Genomic DNA, 22,230 nt, shown 5'->3' on the forward strand with positions numbered 1-22,230 from the left:
TAAGAGGGCCTTTCTCACTGAAGCAGCCATAAAAGGGGCCGCCGACAGCCTTTTAGATGGATGGCCCAACACACACTCCTTAAACAATCCCATTGACACGGAGCCCCACTTCACAAAGCAGCTCTTTCACGTAAATTATCTTCCTTATTCTGGATACTCTTTACAGTAGCCTAAGCTTTCATTAGCTTTTTAAAAAGTCATCCGTTCTTATCCCTTAATAAAGAAGCATTCTTCGGTGCCTTTGTATTACCTTACCATAGAACCAAACGTTTGAAAGTTTATATGTTATATTGGTTAATGGACTAAAGAATAGATTTATCATTTTTTCTTTAAAGTGTGTTAACTCTTTTTGAGGGAGCTTAGTGTAAAATTCCTGGGTAAAAATGGGACTTCATCTAAAAACAGCTGTTAGGGGTAGTGGCGTGTGATACTTGCCAATGTCTGTCTTCAGTCACTTTGAACAATTAACTCCACCGTGCAGTAACTTATGGAAATGAATGAGCACATGTAGGGGAAATATTTGTTTAAGCTGAAGAATCATGGTGGTAGTCATCTCCCAGCATCTCTGCATTTGTTTATCTTTAAGAGATGTCTCACAGATGTATGTGACACATGGGTATTTTCTCTCAAATGTCTTCCAGGAGGGACCACTAAACCATATGGAAAATAATAGAAACAAAAGGCTTCTTTTTGATGCACTGAATCAATGTAGTCTCTTGAGGGGTGGTGTTTATACTTGGGGAAAGGAAATAATTAGAATGCTTTATGTTTTCCAGGACTAGCTGACCCCAACAGAAGCCCATACATTCGAAGACGTTATGTAGAGTGTTGAGTGCCCCATTCCCACCCTTGGTACTCTCCAGAGGTGGACAGCAAAGGACAGCTTATTAGGATGACAGGGGTACTGGGTGCTAGTGGTGTCACGGGGACCAAGACAAGCATAGTCCTTGCCTTCATGGATCTTACCGTTGATTGTAGAATGGGCAGGCACATACACATACATTCGTGCAACTGAAGGTATAAATACTGGTATGTTGAGTGTTCCAGCAAACTTGGAGGACCAGAATGCTGTAGGGAAGATGTAACACACAGAAGGACTTCACCCTTCTACTCTTAACAGAGAATGATGGCATGACTAGAATGCCCTGAATTTTCATTCCCTCTCTCCTCCCCTCCCTTCCTCATTTATTAACCATAACTACATACTGGAGACTCTACTGACCGTGGAGATATAAAGTTTAATGAAGCATTAGGAATCTAATGGACTTTCCTTCTTAAAAGTCATCTGATTTTTCTTGCAAACCAAATCCAAAGTCCTCCTTCTGTGAGCTTTCCACGAATAGGTAAAGAGAGACAGCTTTCTTCTGAACCAGTCCCAGCCTGGCATGTCATACCCACTGTCAACTCTATCCTCGTGTCCCACCGTGTACTGTGTATTTGCACAGTGTATGAGCTTTTCTTTGTATTGGTTGGCTGGTTGTTTAATTAGGTATGTTTTATATAACTCTGTTCAATTCTAAATATCTGTCTCAGGTAATTTGCTCCCAGAGGCAGAATAACGTTATTTTATCCAGCTTTTAATCCAGTACTGTGTGCATGTGGTTGTTCAGTTTTGTTTTTTATGGTAATGCAATATTTGAGTTAGATTATTTTGTTCTTTCCTTCGGGACTTTGGTGAAGTACTGTGTAAGAGACTACAGGAGCTGAATCATGTTAGTTGATATTTAAACTAAAATTTGAGCGAGTACACACACAATCTACATTTCTGTATAGGTAGGACAAAAAAAAAAAAAACAGGAAAATGGGAGATAGGTAAGAATAGTGGCGGCTAGAAAGATTAATGGAAAATCTGAATAATCTGCCCCAACCCTCCAATGAGTCACCACTCTTATTTCAAGTCCCTTTTTATAGAAGGCTGCATGATGCTGGTAAAAGATCGAGCAGCCCTAAGTTTGAATTTGAGATCTGCTTCTTTACTAGCTGTGTGAGTCTGGGCTGGTGGTTTAACCACATCTGTAAGGTGGGGCTAATCATACCTACCTTGCAGGATTATTTTGTAGGTGGAATGCTTTAATATTCTTCCCTGATGTAGTTCTCTGTCGGAAGAAGTTGTTCCTTTGAAGTTTTTCGCTCTACCCTAAAACCCGGGACTTCCTTGTTCTTAATGGTGAACCATAGCTTTGGAGGGTATTTCTTTGAGCCCGTTTGTTTCATTTTGATGGCGTGCCTTTTTCCTATAGTGCCATGACTCTTCAAGTCATCTGTAAGCTGAGGGTGAATACAGGTGCTTTAAGTATATATCCGCAAAGGGGCTGCCAGGGGAAGAATCTGTTTTCAAACTATATATGCGATAACCCGTTATTTATCTATTTTTCCTATACAAGATAAAAGGTCTAAGCCCCTCCTTCCAAGTTATGGTCTACAAAAGGAAACCGTACTAATTTTAAGTTAAAATAATACTCTTTTAGTTTGGTATGTGGTGTGCGTGCATGTATTTGTTTGTGCGTCTTCGTGAGATTGTGTGAGTGTTAAGACTGTGTGTTTTCCAAAAAGGATCATCTTATGTAACAGACTTTGTTTCAGTGCTCAGCCTCTAGATGGCAGTTTTGTATATGTATTAGTAACTATTAGCTGGTCCCGTTGAAAATTAGCTGTCCTTTATACATTGACATTTAGTAGTCAGTGGGGTGTGTGTGTGTGTGTGTGTGTGTGTGTGTGTGTTTCTGTGGAAGAAATGATCATGTGAATATTACCTCTTAAAGGAAGCGTATTCTAAGTGACTCATTCTTTCTCTAGAAATTCCTTCCTCCCACCCTTTTGTGATAGATCATTTCATACCCAGTTTCCTGCAGAAGCAAGCATGCTCAGTTAATGTAACTTCTGTTTAAACGTTACATTTAACCTTGCTTTCTGAGCTCAAGTGTCGGGCTCCTTGCGTCAGGGACAACTTATTTGAGGATGATGAAAACAGATGAGTGATTGGGACGGTCCAGTGTGTGTGCTGAGAACCAGCCAGTCGTGCTTTTCCCTCTTGGTGTGGCCTGTCTTTATCTTTTGCAACAGATGAATCCATTTTTCCTGGTTTCAAACTTCCCCTCCCCTCCCCTTCTCACCCCTTGTTTGAAATAATATTTGATTCTGCCTTCCTGCTGGTTGGTTAGAGTGCTGGTCTCAGTGCCATTGACATTTTGGAGAGGAAATGGCTTTTTCCTTCCTCAGAGGGTGTTCTCCTGCTCTGACTTCCATGATTTGGGTGGGGGGGTGTGGGGGGGAAATATTGTACTTTCTGAATTGCTCCTTGGCTGTTCTGTAAAATGAGCTAGCTAAGAAGTTCTTAGAATCTTTAGAATTCATGTATTTTTTAAATTACTGGGTTTTTTCCCTTTTAAAAAATTAAATGAGAAAGCATTCGCTGTTTGATTCCGGTTTAAGTAAGAGTGGGATGTGTTGGTTAATGGACGGTGGTGTGAAATAAGGCAACCTTATTTATATTACTTCTGTTACTTATTTCTGTTCTTATTACTGTTTCTATTCTTTAGCCTGCATAGTGAAATTTGGAGTTTTATTGATTGAGTATACCAGTTTATTTGCCAGTTTCTAAATATAGAATGAGTTTATTTTTTAAAAATCGAAACCAAAATTTTGCTATTACAGAAGTCCAAAGAAAGGAGGCGGTTCAAGCAGCAAACTCCACTTACCTGCATGTCTGATCATCATGAGATAGAATACTAACAAAGAAAAATTGATAAATGACCTAGATGATTTCTTGAATTAGAGTATTTTTCATAGTTTGTTATCAAAATAACAAGTGTTTGCATTCCCCCTGAGAGTTACTCATCCTGGCAATTAATGATGCTTTCTCCTGGTGCTGGGCGTTGAAATCTGCTTACTCCTATGTCCTCGGTGCCCATGGTACGCGCATCCCTGGCAGTCAATATGTTTCACTTAAGACCATGTAACTTAATGTGCCAAAGATGTCTTTGTCTGGGCTTCCTGATGTTTCATGACTTCACTCTCCTTTAAAATAAAAATACAGGAAATTATCTGATGTGATTGGCAATATTACTCTTCAGACTATGATCATTGCTATGGTCCTAATTATTTTAGGACCTTTCCTCCCAGGACGTCACTGCTGTAGGTTATAATACGTTATGGTTCATTCATTCATTAGGATCAGATCCTTTCTAAATAATTGATTAGAAGCCTGCTTCTGAAAACTTCTTAAGGGGTGTGTGTGTGTGTGTGTGTGTGTGTGTGTGTGTGTGAGTGTGTGTGTGTATGTTTGTTTGGGGCAGGGGGCGGGGGAGAGGAAGTCCCTTCTTCCCTCTCCCCTTTCCTTCCTCCAGAGAGAGAGAGAATGAAAGAGAGAAGTGCCTTCTTCCCCCTCCCTCCCTCCTTCCTCCTAAGGAACTGGTCACCCTGGATCCCCACGGCATAGACTCTGCCTGCACAAGGGGGCAGTACAGTGTTGTGCTTAAAGTATGGGCCTTGCTTTAGAGTCAGACAGACTGGGTTCAAGTTGAGGCTTTCCTGCTACCTTGCAGTGCAAGATTGTGCAAGTCATTTCTGAGTCTCAATTTTTAAAAGAAGTATAATGATAGTACTACTTCATTGCAAGGAACAAATGATAATGCAAGCAAAGTCCTTAGCCTGGTGCTTGGCCCATAATAAACACTCAGTAAACCTTAGCTGCAGTTGGTGGGCCACTGGTTTGCAATGTCTGGTTTCCCTCTCACGTTCTATTTCTCTCACCTGTACCCCACCCAGGTTACCATGCCATATGTATTCTTCTCATGTGCAAGGATATGTAATGCACAAGGATCGTCAATGGTTGATTATCTCAGAGCATGCATAGTTCTGCAGATTCATAAGTTTTTGTCTCCAGATAGTAGATGAATGTTGCCCTCCTGTGATGACACTGGGTCCTCAGTATTGGAAAAAATGGGAAAGTATCCCAGGTTCCCCCTTCATTGATGAACTGGAAAGGCTTCTGCTGAGTTGGACTGTGAGGTGCATCAAGAATACAGACATGCATCATTGTTGGTCCCGGTGCACGAGATGACGTTATAACATGTGATGGCCTGGGGTGGAGCTCAGGTAGGGAGAGGCAGAGAAGGACGAGCACAGACCCCAGAAATCGCAGGCTGGTGGTCCACAGACATGTTTGGTTTGGCTTGAGTTGTTGAAGGCAACATTTTAAAATAGGAAAAATCTGTAAATGTTGATCGTGACTTCCCATGTGCCAGCTGTTTATACGGCTGAATGGCGGATGCCTCCTTTGGGTGGGGTGTGTGCTCTTCACTTTGCTGCAGTCTCCACCATGCCCTGTTGTCCCCCATCATGATGACAGGGGACAGCTGCCACTTTGCCTTGCATTTGCACTGTTATTTTTCTCATAGAGGGGAAACCCCCTTTGTTCCTATGACTCTATCAGAAAGCAAAAGTGCAGAAGAATAACAGGCTGCATATTTTAAGGAAAATGAGACCAAGCCTATTTTCCTTGGGGCAGGGAAGAATCTTATCCAGTTTCACTCATTTTGCTTACTTGCCTGGTCACTATAGATGTTTGACTCTGTAATTTCATACACACACGGAAGAGATGTCATTCTCCAGTATTATCCTGCGTTGGCCATATCTTTGTGTAAATGAAGATCTGCCATATGTTTGTGTAAATGAAGGTCTACTGAAACCTTGAACACTTAAAATTGCCAAGGAACGGCTAGGGACCAGTTTTCCAAGTAGCACTTTAAAAGCAAAGGACCACTTCCTTTGGCGCTTGCGTATCTCTTTTCACCTGTGGATGGCAGTCCATTCTCCAGACCTTCATTGTTTCCCTCTATCTTCCTATCTAAATGTAGTGAGGTAGGTTTCATGTACAGGCTGTGAGTACATGTGTTTCTGTGGATGCCACAGTCCTTCTTTTACTCTGAACTTGACCCTTAAATGTGCCATAGTGTGGATAGAAGCTGGGGAATGAACTCTTGCCAGCAGAAGATTTATAGTCTTATGAATGAATAAACCCAAGATCTTTGGAGGTCGATTTAGAAAGAACAGTACTGTTAGATTCTGAGTGTGTTTGTTTCAGTGGGGTGGAGTGAGTTAGTAATAGCATTTCCTGGTCCAATAGGAAGTGGGTGAATTGCCAAGCCACTGAGATCACCATTGTTGACTCAGATTCAGGAATAAGATTAGAGTAGGGAGGCTGTCGAGTAAGCCTGGAATCAGGGCTGGTTGTGATTCTGCTTGCTCCTGGCTGATGAGAAGGCTGTGAGCTGACATCAGTAGTCCCAGGTTCCTGGATGTGCCGATAAACTATGTATTGATTTATGAGGGCCCTTTGTGGAGGCCAGAGTTGGAAGGAGATAGGGCGGTGGGTAGCAGTTTGCCCTGTGATAGGTGAATAACTATTTTCTGCATTGCCTATGTAGTGTGAGAGGTGAGGTGCTTAGAGAAAGTTGCAGATCCTTGTTCATGCTTCTCAAGCTGATCCAGATATAGCACTAACCAAGGACATATTCAGAGTGAACAGGAGGTACTGTATTTGATGTAGAATTTTAGGATTGAGCCACAGAAAGGATTGTAAGTTATTTGTTCCTTCTCTCATCTGGTGGGTAGTGGGAGCACCCTGGCAGATTTTCTAGAATTTGCTGAAGACCTCTTCTTTGTCCTTATCAATTATCGGACATTAATTCCAAAAGGGGGAAGTAGGCCACTGTGATGCTTTATTCAGGAGGAAAAAAGGAAATGGCTGTGATGTCAGAACCTGTATGTCAGTCTTTGGCCTGGCTTGCTTTCTGGTAGAGGTGTGATTTTTCAGTGCTGTGTGACAGTGTTTTGGGGGTGGGGTCATGCGTATCAGAAGCACCCTGGCTCATTTCTTTACCTTTTAACCTGCTCTTCTCCCTCCATAATTTTGACTGTACTGACACTTGCCCTCCATTCCTTCCACTGACCTGCCGCTCATTTGCCCCTGTGATAACAACTAATTTTTGGAGCATTTACTGTGTGTCTGACACTTTGAAATGCCTTATACATATTTCACTTAACCTTCACAACAACCCCATGAGGTAGGCACTCATTATCTGCCTTTTAAAGAATAGCATAGAGTAGTTCAATTACTTGTCTGCTAGGAAGCACTAGAGTCAGGATAACTACTGAGCTTAGATGAGAAGTAGTATATCTTGGGTTTTTTAAAACTTCTTTATTTTTACTGAGGTGTAATCAGAGTGAAATGCATAAATCTTAAGTCTGTGTCTTAATGACATTACACACACAGACACACACAGACACACACAGACACACACACCTGCATGACCACCCAGGTCAAGTTATAGGACATTTCTGTTACCCCAGAAGGTCTCCTTGGGCCGCTTCCCAATCACTGCCCCTACTCCTTCCCCAAGACAAAACCACTGTTCTGACTTCAGTCACCACAGATGACTTTCATGAGTATTTAAACATCATATAAATGGAATCACACCGTTGGTAGTCTTTTGTGTCTGGCTTCTTTCCCTCATTATTATATCTTTGAAATTCATTCATGTTGTTGCAGTAGTTGGTTCTTTTCTGTTGTCTGTTGTTCCATTGTTTAAATATACAACAGTTTATTCTCTTATGAATGGATATTTGGGTTTTTGTTGCTGCAAAATTTGGCCATTATGAATAAAACTGAGTATTCTCGAATGTGTCTTTTGGTGGATGTATGCGCTCATTTCTCTAGGGGATAAATCTAGAGGTAGAATTGCTAGATCAGAAGGCAGGTGTCCATTTAGTTTTAGTAGATATTTCCAACGTGGTTTTATCACTGTATTCTCTCGCTAGCAGTGTATGAGAGTTCCAGCAACTCTGCATTCTTGCCAGTACTTGTTATTGGTGGTCTTTTGAATGCTTTCCATTCAGAAGGGTGTTTGTTTTATTTCATTGTGGTTTTAATTGCATTTTCCTGATGAGTCGTCATGTTCACCTTGTTTCTTATGCTTGTGACCACTGGTGTGTCATCTTTTATGAAATGCCTATTCAAGTCTTTTATCCATTTTATTAATTGGGTTGTTCATTTTTTTCCTATTTATTTGTTGACATTCTTTGCATATTCTGGATATTCATCTCATTGGAGATAAAAATCACAAACGTCTTCTCTTACTCTCTTAATAGTACCTTTTGATGACTGGAGTTCTTTATTTTGGTGAAGTCCAATTTATCCTTATTTTTTATGATTAGTGCTTTTTGTGTTCTTTTACAAAACTCATTGCCTTTCCATCTCTTGGGTATTTAGAGGCAGAAAAAAATGTGGAGAACCACTGCTGTAGAAAGTAAGCCACAGTCACACTGGCCATTATTGGATTCCTGTTTTTGGATTGGCTGTTTGCCTACAGTGGTGTCCTGAGCCCTCATATTTATGAAGCACTTTAGGTTTCACAGAGCTCTTTATCATTCGCCCTCATTTGATCCCAGGCAGGAGCTCACTAAAGGCCTTGCAGGAGCGTCTAGTCCATTTTGATGGCAAGGGACATGGGTGGTCAACATGAGCTCTCTGGGGGCGCAGTATCTCCACGTTTCCTGTGGCTTTGTGCTTGAGGGCAAAGCATTAGACTGCTTGGTTCAGATCCTGGCTCTGTAACTGTGGACAAGGTACTTAACCTATTTGAAGCTTGATCTTCTCATCTGCTAAATGGGATAATGAGAGTATACCTCCCTCATGATGTAGTTGTGAAGATGAAATGAATTAATTAATAGATAATGCTTAGCACACTATCTGGCACACAGTGCTGGGTTATTATTATTGTAGTTGTTCTTTTATTATATTGTTTGATAGGGTCACAATTGTTTTTTTTAAATTGAAGTATAGTTGACTTAAAATATTAGTTTCAGGTGTACAACATAGTGATTTGATATTTTTATAGACTACATACCATACAGAGTTATTATAAAATATTGACTGTGTATTCCCTGTGCTGTACATTACATCCCTATGACTTATTTCGTGGTTTGTACCTCTTAATCCCCTTCACCTATTTTGTCCCCCCTCTCACTCTTCTCCCCCCGGTACCCACTAGTTTGTTCTCTGTATCTGAGGATCACAATTCTTTGCAGAGCTGGAAAGAGCTCTGATCATTTACTCCAATTCTCTTTTATTGTGTCATATTTTCCTTTTCTCATTCCACGCTCCCACCTCATGAGCTCTGTCTCTTTCCCTCTCTTTTTCTTTTCACTTTTGTTATGAAAAGCCGGATGCATTTCAGAAATGAACTAAATTGATACCTGAATGAAAACATACTGTCTTACAGGGACTATCATGGAACGTGTAGGGCCATTGAGAGTTTTGCTTGTTTTCTTTTGTTTTGAGGGATGGTGGTTAGTAGGGGCATAGGGACGGTAAATATGGAAAGGAAGTTAACTGCTTGATTCCAAAATAAAGTTGACCCATTTACCTTGGTTCTAGGAATTACACACATAAGAGATTTATGTAATAGTGGTTTAAGTTATAATAAAGGAAAAGAAATTTGAAGCTGAGTGTTTTCTAGATGCCTAGAAAAGATAGTACATACAGATCCAGATGTACATACACCAGGCTAAGAGAAAGTTTTCTGAACTTGAGGTGATAGGATTAGAATCAAGTGCATTAAATCTACTTTATTCAGCTCTCCACCACCCCCTCCCACAATAAAAAAGGAGAACAAAACCACATGTGGAAAAGAATGTATATTTTGATATTTCTTCTTGAAATGAAAACAAATCCTGTTGACTTTCCTGGTTACTAAGGCCAAGTGGCCCACCCTTCACAGCCTCTGAGTTTGTCTGAACTTCCTCTTTGTGGCTCTGGGTAGAAATTTCACACTGTGTGCCATGAAGTTGCCGTGACATCTGCGAGGTCCCTGAGACCTTGGTCTGCTAGGCAGCTATTGTGGTCTCACTGTTTGCTGGTGAACACCTAGCAGGAAATGAACTGGAGACACGTTGGCATGTAGAGAGTAGCTCTACCCCAGGGGGGAGAGGACGGTGTCTTTGCTCTCCAGTGTGGGGGGAACAGGAAGGAAAAAGGGGGGCGTCTGGGTGAGCAGAGGGATCCTGTGCCTCAGGATCACCTGGGGAGATGGTTAAAATCCGAGTTCACAGGCCCAGCCCCGAAGTTCAGGTTCAGTGAGGTGGGGCTGGGCTGGGCTCCTCTATGCTAAGGGCATGCATGATTCTGAAGCCAGGGGTCCAGGCACAACAACGTTTAGAGCAACACACAAAGGTCCAGGCCCAGGGACTAGAGAGTTCCACAGTGGACTGCAGCTTTGTAGACTTTTTATCTCAAAGCCATTAAAGCTTTGTGCGTGGCTTTAAGGTGGAAGAGTAGAATCAGTCCACCCAGCCCCTGGCCGTAGGGCTGTGGCTGCCAGCAGTCTGCAGATACCCAGCGGGTCACGCACACTGGATGTGCTGATAGTGGTGGGAAATGGGCACTTGGGCCTGAGAATGAGAATTTCTGAGAAGAAGAGGGAGTGTCCTGGCCGGTGCAGGGAGTCACTGTGTCTTCTGAGTCACTGTGTCTGGGTGCCAGCACCCAGTGTGGCCTTCACAGGAGTGACTGCCCTCTCGGGAATCAGCGTCCATCCCATCACCTGCCTCTCATCCACCCTCTTACCCACCCTCCCACCCACACCCCCCCAACCCCCCCCTCTGCTGCTCCTCCCCCCGTCTCTCTGTCCCCTCCGCCGCCCCCCGCCTTGTTCACCACCTCACGCACTCACACCCGCACCCCAGTGCCCCTCATCCCCAGCCCCTGTCTACTTACATGTTCACATCTTTGAAAACTTTTTTTCTTCAGGGATGTTGAGGGATGATGACTGAAAAGAAACAAATGTGATATTTAAAATACATTCAACGTAAGTATTAATAGATCTAGCCTATTCATTGGAACTATGGAAATAAGCCAGGAACAGTGACTGTAGGTGGGTTGAGTGAACAGGCTTTGGTGCTTGTGGGCCCAGGCTTGTGCTGCGCAGGGCATCGCGGAGCTTGTTTCTGTGTGTGTGTGTGTGTGTGTGAGTGTGTGTGTGTGTGTGTGTGTGTGTGTACGCTCTTCTGTGATCCTGAGCAGTGCTGCAGTCTTAATTCTTGCTCAGTGGACTTCGGCCTCCCTTTTAGGCTTTCTCAAACTTTAAAGATGAGGATTTGAGTCATTAATTCTTAACTTTTTGTGGGTTGCAGTTTGAATTGTTTGTCCAGAAAAATACATATACATTTGGTGGGGGAGGGTGGCTTTTAGACTCTCTGGGGCCCATCTGTGGACCCTAAGTCAAGAACTCCTGCGTTAATGAGCATAGAGGACTTGTAGCCCCTTCTCCCAAGCTCATGTTTGTGGCACACACCTCTTCTTGTGTGACATCTGTAAGGGGTACGCAACAAACACCATTTGATACTGTGTGCATGCTTTCTGAAGGGTTTGTGCTCAATTTGAAAGAACAAGCATATTTCAAGGAGAGAGTGAAAAGAGCTAATGCATGTAAAGACCTTAGCATCTGCCATGGTAAAGATTCACTTAAAAATGCTGTATACATTTAGTATAATCATATTATATAAATATACTAAATACTAATTATAACGCCCAATACCCCCATAAGACTTTTTCATGTCAAAAGCAGTTTAGAAGCATTGGACTAGATATTAGACCAGGATCCCTCCAGCGCAGATGTTCCCCCTCTTTTTATTGAGTCCAGTAATTCTCTTCACTTAAGAACGTGTTTATTCTACTCCTACTGGGAGTAAAGTACCCTAGTAAGCATTTTGGAGAAGAGGAATGAATATGATCTCAAACGCCGAAGGGAATCGCTTGACTCCTCTGTGTCCCTTACCTGTACGTAGAGTCCTGTCTTCTGTGTTTCCTCCCACCTCCCTGAGGGAGGTGGGCTTATTGAGAGGGATTTGGGGGTGATAGCTTTGCTTTCTGAGGCTGGAAGGTGGCCGTGAAGAGGTGAGGGGTGCTCTCTCTCTCTCTGTGCCGTCAACCCCAGCAGGCTCTCACTCGCTCACTTAGATGTTTCTTCAAGGCTCACCTTCATCAGGATCTCTCTACCTGTGGCGCTGGGTTCACATCCGTGTCCTCGTTTCTCCGCAGGCCCGGAGTTATCACCATGCAGGCATTGTCTGAAGAGGACCGGAGGCTCTGGATGGAAGCCATGGATGGAAGGGAACCTGTAAGTAACAATTCAGGGAAGTAGAGCAAGAATAAAGGTCCCGAGTTGTTTGTTGTTTCCTTAGTGCAGTGATTTTTGCCGTTGCTCTAAATAAAGCCTTGGGCTCTTGAGACCAATGTACCAGAGGGACTTTTTTTAATTCCTGAACTGATGTTTGCGGATATTGACACTGCTTCTGTATAGATGCAACTCCTGAGCTTTGGCCTCTCAGTCTAAGGCATGGGTCCTGCACGATGCCACACCAGAGACCCCCCCCTTCACCGAGGCAGTTGTAGTGCCCCGAGGACTCTTAGAGGAAGCACAGTCCAGTCTGGCTTACTGAATACCTATCGATGCCTCCACAAAGTGCAGCCCAAAGCGTTACCTCAGATCCATTTTAACAGGTTAGATGATGATAAAAGTGTATACCGATGGTGCAGAACCTTTACTCATTGCCCTCTGGTTCAGCGTCCCATTGCCGTAGTTGGCTCACATCCCATCATAAGCAGTGGGATTACCCGGGCCCATGAAAGGAGTTAAGCCTAGTAATGTGATCCATGCTCCCATTTCAGAGATGCTGGTCTTTGCTGGGTGATGTAATCTTGTGGTTTTTCTGCATCTTGTGACATGTGAAACCCACGGAAAAACCTTGGGGGAAGTCCCTAGAGTCACAGTAGTCATCTTAATTTGCGGCCAAGGATCTCAACCCCAGTATTCAGCAAATCTCAAGGTTACAGAAGTCGTAAGGGTACTGTCTAACCATGTCCTACCAGTAAAAGATAAACAGAATCCACATTGTCAGAGGGCCAATAATTGGACCAATAATGATCACTTATGAAGGCACTGTCAAAAGGGGGAAATATGTGCAAGGGACATGAGGCATGCATAGCCTCCATTGACTGTAGAACTCTGTGCATCAAGTGGGGTGTTCAGTATAGATGATTCCAGTTCATTTGTGTGTCTCTTTCTTAGCCTACCCTGGTTAGGTGTTCTGTATCGATTCATGTCATTTTCTACTCAGGTATTTTGTATCCAAACATGGAACTCAATACAGGCAACTAAGCATAATCAAATAACTAGTGTTTGTATAACGTTTAATAATACAGAGCAAGATTTAAAGAACTATTTAAAGATTTAAGTGCAGTTTGCTAAACTCTAGTTAATTAAACATTATTTAATATTAATTCTTCTGCTGGGCTAAAATACAGGATACCCCTGATTTTCCCTGAATACTTTGTTACTGATAACTTTTGATAGCTCTCTCAAAAGCAGATACACGTTTCTACCTTCGGGGCTTTGTGGGCACAATAGCTGCTTGATGTCATAGGCCTTTGGAAGCAGTTTCCTAAGTAGTCCTTCATATCTTTGCTGTTGTCACCTACCGTTAGTTGTGTGTAAGGCACCGATTTGGCACATGACATCTCTTAACCCATTGATTGCTCTTAGTGCCTTACAAAGTAAATGTTATGATTCCATTTCACGGATGAGGAAACCGAAACTTAGAAGAGGTTAAATAACTTGCCCCAAGTTACACAGATGGTAAGTGGCTATATTACTAGGGCACAGGCTAGGTCGCTGTAACAAAGAGACTTCAAAGTGCAGTGGCTTAAATAAGATAGAAGTTTATTTCTGTCTCAGAGTTCAGAAGTGAGCAGTCTGTGCCTAACAGGGTCATTGTGCTGAGACGGGCTGGGACCTGGGGCCCTTTGCTGCAGTGCTGCAGTGCTTGCACCTGGACACACCTCTCCTCGAGCAACAAAATACAAAGAAACTATAAGGGACTGAAAATAACTGGGTGCATGCGCAGTTGGGGCAAATTCTGGACAAAAGATACAAAGAGGACAAAAACCTCACTGCCACTTTTGAAGAACCCAGAGCAAAAGCAGGGGGTCGGGAGCAAAAGCCCGGTACTGTGCATGCCCCCTGCACCCAACACCACCTAAGGGGTGGGCAAACCACCTAAGCTACCCCTCCAGCCCGACCCCTGGACACACCCCTACCCTCACCCCATATAAGGAGCAATCTCGACTCCCCTCAGGGACCTGTTACTTGTTCTCGTTCCCCCTCACCTGCTGCAGCAGTGGACCCAATAAAGCCTTGCCTGAATTTCTTGTCTGGCCTCTAGTCAATTTCTATTGATTGGGGAAGGCCAAGAATCCTGGTCGGTATCAGTGCCATCCTCAACCCATGGCTTTCCATGTTCCATTCATTTCCATTTTCCAGGCAGATAATGGAGATGAGAGCATCTGGGAGCCAGAAGATGCACACCTCACTTCTGTTGGCCCCCAAATAATTACATGGCCACATATATCTACCAAGGAGGATGGGAAAAGTAGGCTGAACATAGGCAGCCATGGGCCCAGCCGGAGCCCAGGGGATCTTATCACTTCAAGGAGGAAGAACAGAAGCTGTGGGGTGGTTCACAGTTTCCACCACAGTGGCAAAGCTAGAATTAGAACCCATATCTAGCCCTAAATGTCTTTGGTTTTCATCTTTAATAGAGGTAAAATGTCAAATTGCCTTCTAAGAGTCCTCACTCATTACATTTTTACAGTACTTTCTCTGACTCTCTTGAATGTTTCTTCAACTCATAGGGGAGGAAATGCCCAGGAAGAAAAATCCTGTCAGGGCATACTATTCTTCGTATGAGTGAAAAACCCACTTTTGTGTGTGTGTGTGTGTGTGTGTGTGTGTGTGTGTGTGTGTGTGTGTGTTCCCTCCAATAAGCTGGAGTTCTAAAACTGCTCCACTCACTGCATTTTAAGCCTCCCCACCTCCCTCTCCCACCACTTGATATTTGTTCTCTGTCTGCATATGCTTGCTTTTCTTACTAAGCACCTTATTTTTCCCGTAGATTAACATCTGGCTTCTGCAGATGGAAAGTGTGCTGTTGAGAGAGACATCTCCTTGCTCCAGAATGTGCACATTAAAATAAGTTTAAGCACAAATAATTGTTTTCTAAACATAATATAAATTTATTTCCTCTCAGCGACATAGAGTTTGTGTTGAAAACCACACCTCCGTGTGCTTTTAAGTTTCCTAAAGAGAGAGAGAAATACAGACATGTGATGACAGTATAATTGGCAGGAATGTTAGGCCTCATTTTGTCTCCCATTGCTGAGAGCCTCTAGGGAGCATTGCTGGAGATATATACCCAGTAGACAGTTAGCAGCTCCGGCTTTAATCACCATCTCCCTAATTAGTTAAGGCTGTCCCCTTGGGAGTTTTGGCTTTGCTAAGGGAGCAGAAACCTCTTTCTCTAGTTGTTCTTAGAGTATTTCCCTTACTTCAGGGAGATGTTAATGGCAGCACCTATCTTTTGTTTTTATACTTACAGCTCAGTTGTTCTGTGATTGATTATTCAGTGTTGGATATTTTCTTTCTTTCTTTTTTTTTTTTTTTTGGGAGCCGTTGGTAATCTTGGTTTCCACCCTTTCTGTTCTTTCATTGTTCAATAACACCTCATGATGCTTGGTTGGAAAAAAAACCGTAAATGAACCCTGAATCAGTTGATTTTACAATGTTTTAGTTAATTGTTAAATAAATTATAGTTTTTAGCACCCAGTGACATTCTAGTCTAAAGAAAAGTCGAATGTCTTTATGTTATTGATGGATGTGTAATGGAGGAAGAAATTAGAGTTGTGTTTCTATGATGAGCATTATGGTTTTGATCCATGTGATGAATTCGAATTCAAATGAAGGAAACCCAATTCAAATTTGTCTGAGAAAAAGCTGGAATTATTGGCTTACGTAACTGAAAAATATTGGGGTATAGTAGTTCTGGCCCATCTGAATCCAGGGGCTTCCATAATATTTGGAGTTGGTTTCTTCTTTTGTATTGGTTTCATTTCCAAGAGGTTCTTTCTGTGTAGTGGTGATATGCTTCCTAACTGTTCCAGGCTTACATCTTATTATCAAGAACAGGAGCCAGGAAACTTTTTCTGTAATGGGCCAGATAGTAAGTAGTTTAAGCTTTGGGGGCTGCATGGTCACTATGGCAGCTATTCAGCTTCGCTGTTGTAGCTCAAAAGCAACCATAGACAATATGTAAATGAATGAGTGTGGCTGCATTTCAATAAAACTTTATTTATAAAAAGCGGTAGAAGGCCAAATTTCAGTCATGGCCTGATATCCCTGGTCTCTAAGTATAGTAGAAAGAGAGCTTTGCCTAATAATTCCAAAGAAGTCCCATATTTGAATTTTAGTGGACTAAATACTTGGACCAGAGGATGGGATAGGTGAATTGACCAGATGTGACTCACCTGCCCACTGCACTAGAACTGTATTAACGGTGGAGGAAGGTTGGCTTCCCCTGAGGAGAAATCAAAGCATTGTTATGTGAGGAGGAGCAGTAGACATGAGGTAGGCAAAAATGACACAGTTTCTCCCAACTCTGATATCTATACTCCATTAAATTTTCAGTTCAGAGAGCTTGTTCTTTGATACTTGGCCAGGAGTGAAAACCACAAGTTTACCCTGAACATCATACTTCATGGTGAAAGACAAGATGCTTTCTCCCTAAGAATGGGAACCAGGCAAAGATGTCCACTCTTACCACTCTTATTCAGCATGGTACTGGAAGTCCTAGCTAGTGCAGTAGGGTAAGAAAAGAAAAAAGGCCTACAGATGTTGAAATGATTCTGCTGGATTTTCTTCATTTTCTACTAAATCTGGGTTGACAAGCTATAGAGTCACCATTCCAGCCACATAAACTTTCATTTTAATATTCAGTGGCCACTGTCTCAGGCTTGAGAATAGACTTTCCATATTAAATGCGACACAGAACCTTAGTTCAAGCTGCATAAATACTGCAACCAGTAGAAATTTTAGAGACAGCAAATTTCCTTTCTCTTGGCTCCTTATAACTGAAGTTCTCGCCTTTTCTCTTTGTATATTGCTCATAAGCATGTTCACTAAATTAAACAAGCAGATTAGAATCAGTACCAGTCCACCGTCATTACCAACACATATACACCCAACCTGATGTATTTATTATTCTTTCTCCCCCATATGGAAAGATGACTCAGCATGTCAGTGGGACTAATAGGGTAACCTGGAGTCTCAGAACCTGGACCACTCTGATCTTTAAACTGTGTTCCCATATATTCCTGCAGCTGTGATTAGTGGTGTGTGTCTGGAAGTGCTTCTCTTACCTCCTTATTTTAGAGGTATTAGTCTTCCTTCACACCCAAAGATTCTTTAGTAAAGTTAAATATTTCTCCACTTTGAGCCAGTACTTGAATCTCTTTTGACATCCAGAAAGTTAGAAAGTTGGCAGATGCCAGAATTATGTGGAATTAAATTAAGAGGGAAGAAACAGGTGGTGTAGCATCAAAGATTGTGTGTAAATACATATATTTGTTTGAAGCTATGAAATTGCCACTTTTGTAAGTTAAAAATGGCCCGATATTGGCGAATTCATATGGCTCAACCTCCTAACTGTGCAGCAGAATGAAGCCCACAGCCAGGCCAGTATCACGCCCTTATTTATATAAGTGGGAACACTACCTAAGAAGGCCAGTCAATGGTTGATCTTGGGTCAGTAATCCAGGTCTCCTAGCTTCCAGCTCTGTGCTCTTTTTACTACAACCTATGCACTGCTGAATTATTAGGAAGCCATAGTTGAATGGCATCTACCCATCCTTTTTAAGTGGAGCTCCTCTGTTGTGGCTGCTGCTATGGAAGAAGGAAAAAACGGGGAGACTAAGGAAAAACCACTCCTCTAGCAAGTGGACAAGACAGCATGGCTTCCTACTGCTCACCTCCATTTTAAAGAAATCTTCCGTTTTAGTCCTTGTGGACTTTGAGACTGAACAAAGTGTGCCCTTCTCTCAACCTTTCTCTGCTAAGCCCAAGTTCCAGTCCGTGAGTTCTTAAAGAACTCGTAGAATAAATGGTCAGTTGCATTGCATCTTACAGTCTGCACCTGATATCCAAAAGAGTGAGCTGGTTTTTAAAGGAAAAAATAAGATTGATGACTGTTCAGATGAGATCCCATGGTCAGAGGCAAAATGTCATGGTGGTTAAGAATGTGGGCTCAGGCAGCCTGGCTTTAAATCCCTGTTCACCACTAATAGCTCTCTAACACTGGAAAATGACCTAATCCCTCTGAGCATGTTTCTTTGCCTACAAAATGGTTATAATAATAGTATCTTTCTATAAGATTGTTTTGTAAGGACCAACATATAGGTAAAGTGCTTAGCACAAGGCCTCTACATGGTGAAGTGCTCTTTAAAAGTTAGTTTTTACTGTTATCTTTTTGGAGAACAGAGGCAGGGATACCTGGATTCTCCTTCTAGCTTGGTTTCTAAATTACTTGGCTCTTTTGAGCACAGAGTTTACTTACTCACCTTGCCCGGGCTCGCCAAAGTGTAGGGCAGGAACTGCTTTCACTAGTATGGAAAATGTGATTTCATTTAGCAGTCAGTCTGAACTTTCAGGCTATGAGTTGGACAAGCATGAAGTAATCTTTAGCCTCATTTGCTGTGATGCGGCCCAGGCCTGGTAATTTGTAATCCCAGTTGTATGCCAGGCTCAGCTCATCACTCTACCGCTGATGCTTACATTTTCCTTTCTTAGTAAAATAAGCAATGAAAGGAGTATGGATGGTTAGGAAGGTGTGGGCGGAATTGCTAAGCTCCTGTGTGGTGATGCAGGTCTCACTTCTTTCTGAGTAGAAGGGTGGTTTGGAAGGATACTTCCGCCCATTTTGTGAAAGCTCTCTTTGTAATGTCACATAGTGTGAACTGATGAAGCGTCTGAAAGCAAGGTTCCTAATTTACTTTCCATTTCCCCACCACCCACCCCCACTCAGCCCCAAGCTGCTGGGAAATTGGATTATACCTCCATGTTACTTGTTTGTGTTTCTTTTTCTCTTACTGAGTTAAGAAGCTGGTTGCAAGCTTCATCTTTGAATCACGTGCGTGTTTTTATATAGGTAGAATTCATAACAGTACATATACTATCACACCAGTGTGCTCAAGTCTTAAAAGAAATTTAGTAATATTCACATCTTCCCTTGTTCCCTTTGGTTAGATGTCCTTTAGGAGAACAGTTTCTCATGAAAATCATAGAATAGTTAATTGAGGAGCCTGAGCTACAAGTTGGGAGAAAAGAGGAGGAGGTTAGGTGAAATTGTTTTGTGATGGAGAGTTGATGAAACTCTTCTAAGAAATGGAAATGTTGATGGCCAGAAGATTTTGGCTTGAACCATACAATTCAATAACACACTGGTGGTGCTTACTCAGGTCCTAAGCATTCTTCTTTTAGCATTTAGCAAACATTTATAGGTTGTCCACCAATTACCTTGGTGAACAATGAGGATACCAAGATGAGGAAGGGCCACATTAATAGAAATTTCATTTGTTTGCTGCAGTTTCCCCATTGCTGAGCACAGCGGCTGGCCCAGTGTAAGCACTCAGCAAATACTTGTTGAAAAACTAGAGTCAAAACTAAGGGGAGGGGTTGAGGATGACTGAGGTTATTTTTCTTCGCGAACCATGTTGCTTCCATTACTTGAGACTGTGTGGGTAGATTTGAAGTTATTTGAATTCCTTGATTGTATAGTTCATTTAGATACATATCTACTTACTTGTACCAGAATTTAGCTGAGTGACCGTTAATCTTTTTTTGTGCCATGGATGCATCTGGCAATCAGGTAAAGCCTTTAGATCCTTTCTCAGAGTAATTTTTTAAATGTATAAAATATATGGCTTACAAAGGAAAAAACATAGAAATATAGTTATCAAAATATTAAAACCATTTGTGATATAATAAATATATACTTCTTTATTACCACAGTAAATAATAAGATATGAGGGCAGTCTGACAACTCCTATAAATGATATTTCAAGTTACCTGCAGCAACAGTAACATTATATGAAATATCTGTGATTTCTACTGGTGACAAAGTTGCAGATACTGCTAACACTAATGTTGTTGCCCACGTTCATATTTGAAGGAAATGCTAAATTTCAGTTAGAGGCTAATGTAGATAAAGGTTTATTTTCTTCCCCCTGCCATTGAAGTTCATGGACCCTTGTATGCTGTCTATGGACCCCATTTCTCCATTTCTTTGCAAAGATGTTTTCAAAGACTTTCTTCCTGACTTCCAAGCCCTTGTCCCAGCTTATAGTTGTACATCGATTAGTGTGATTATTTGATTAATATTGGTCCTCTTGCTTGGATAGCCATCTTCCAGAGGACAAGACCATTGTCACTTTTTTTAAAGGTTTTTGTATCTTTTATACATAGTGTCTGGCACAGAGTAAGTGTTTAGTATCCACTTGTCAGATAATCAGATGACTGAACCTAAAGAAAATGAAAGTATTGGTTTGGTGTGATGTATTCTAAACTGAGGCTGTTTCTTGGTGATTCCCCACCTACCTTTATAGACCTGCACGGATCCACTGTTTAATTCTCACTTCTTTGTTCATTTTTTGGGTCTACATAGAACATAAGGGCCCTTTTGCTTGTCTTTAGCATTTTCTGCAAGCCTCAGATCACTGTCGGCTTCATCTCCACACTGCTGCCTTTCTAGGCTTGAGCCCCTGTTATAACGTGTCCTCCTTTACTCTCCTTTCATTATTTTTGTCTTTGTTATCTTAGTTTAACCTTAGAGGGTGTAGGATTGATTGTGAGAAGGACTTCTGAATTGTTTGAATTTTTCACAGTCAGCATGTGCTAATTTTGTTATTAAATAAAAGTAATAATGGAGAGGGTCCCTGTGAGTCACATTTATTCTTTCAGTCATCTCTCATTCTTCCTTTGTCACTGGCATTAGTTACTTGGGTTGTGGAACCTTTCATTCCTAGCCATATTTAACTCTAGAGAAGTCCCTCTCTAGACTTAAATGTGTAGTGTGTGTCCCTCTAGAATTTTCTCTGAGTATTTATTCCTGTACTTGTACAACTAGAAATAAAATTCTTCTATTTTGCAGAATTTTTGAGTTAGTATAGATTTAATATGGATTAGTAGACAGTCTTTGACATTTAGGTTGTTTTCAGCTTTTCATTACAAACAATGGTGTAATGAAATCCTCATTATGTACTTTACTGTCTACCTATTTGAGCATTTTTCTAGGATACTTACCAAATGGAATTGCTGGTTGAATGGTATATACACATTTAATGTTTTAATAGATATTGACAAATTACTCTCTCCACAGAAAAGTACTAAATTATGCTCCATCTTATGAGGGTACCCATTTTTTCCACACCTTTGCCAGTACTGTATTATTGTGAGTCTCTGTGTGTATGTACATGTATGTCAGTCTGATGGTGGAGAATTGTCTCATTTGCATTTCTCAGAATTACTAATGGGATTGAAAATATTTTCTCATGTTTCCCAGCCGTACATATTTCTCCTTTTTTATACAGTAATGTATGTAAAGTACATAGAACAGTGGCACATGATTCATGCTATATATAGTAGTAGTAGTAGTATTTCTTTTTCAAATTTCTGGCCTTGGGATCACACCCATCATTTCTCTTAGTTCTGTTTTCTAAAGCCCATGGTAGAAACCTAACTTTTTCAGGTGTCCTTTCCTTGGTTGATAGGACTTTTTCACTTCATTCTTGTTGGCAACCAACCCCTGCTGCTCAGGTTCAGAGTGGTGAATATAAAGGGTGCTTCTTAGGTCCACCTGAGCTGCTGCTTTCCAGGTCCACGAGGCTGCATGATCTGAATGGGGACCTCAGGATGCCTGCACCTCTGTACTCCAGCAGCGGTCAGCAACCTGTCAGACGCCCCCAGGTGCTAACAAGGCCCGTCTAACTCCCAAGTTGAAAACCGTCCTTGTCTTTCTCAAGGAGCCATGGGAGCTGCAGTCTCTAACAGCTACAAGGGCTCTCAGCCAAGAGCCCGGAGATAGCGTGCCCCTCCACCTGGCTAGTGTGTGAGTCCCTTTCAGCCCTTTTGCCTGTGGGTCCATCTCTGAGAAGAGATAGAAGATGCCTGCCGCTCTATATTCTAGAGGGCAGTCACTATTCTGCCTTCTCCCTATTTTGTTAACGCTACACATAATTTCATATTTTCTGGAAGTTCTTTCCTCCATTTTTGTGGCCTAGGTTAA

General features: G+C 41.9%; 1 protein-coding gene across 4 annotated transcripts in view; it reads left to right on the plus strand.

Annotated features, from left to right (window-relative positions):
• The window catches only part of ARHGAP26 (Rho GTPase activating protein 26), a 470,734-nt gene that overhangs the window by 160,385 nt on the left and 288,119 nt on the right, over nt 1–22,230 (plus strand). For all 4 annotated transcript variants that reach the window (XM_036847117.1, XM_036847118.1, XM_036847119.1 and 1 more), the window contains exon 11: nt 12,101–12,179. In XM_036847117.1, coding sequence (XP_036703012.1) covers nt 12,101–12,179 — 79 coding nt within the window. The remainder of the gene's footprint in view (nt 1–12,100; nt 12,180–22,230) is intronic.

Source organism: Balaenoptera musculus, chromosome 3 (assembly GCF_009873245.2).
Source record: "Balaenoptera musculus isolate JJ_BM4_2016_0621 chromosome 3, mBalMus1.pri.v3, whole genome shotgun sequence".
Lineage (NCBI taxonomy): Eukaryota > Metazoa > Chordata > Mammalia > Artiodactyla > Balaenopteridae > Balaenoptera > Balaenoptera musculus.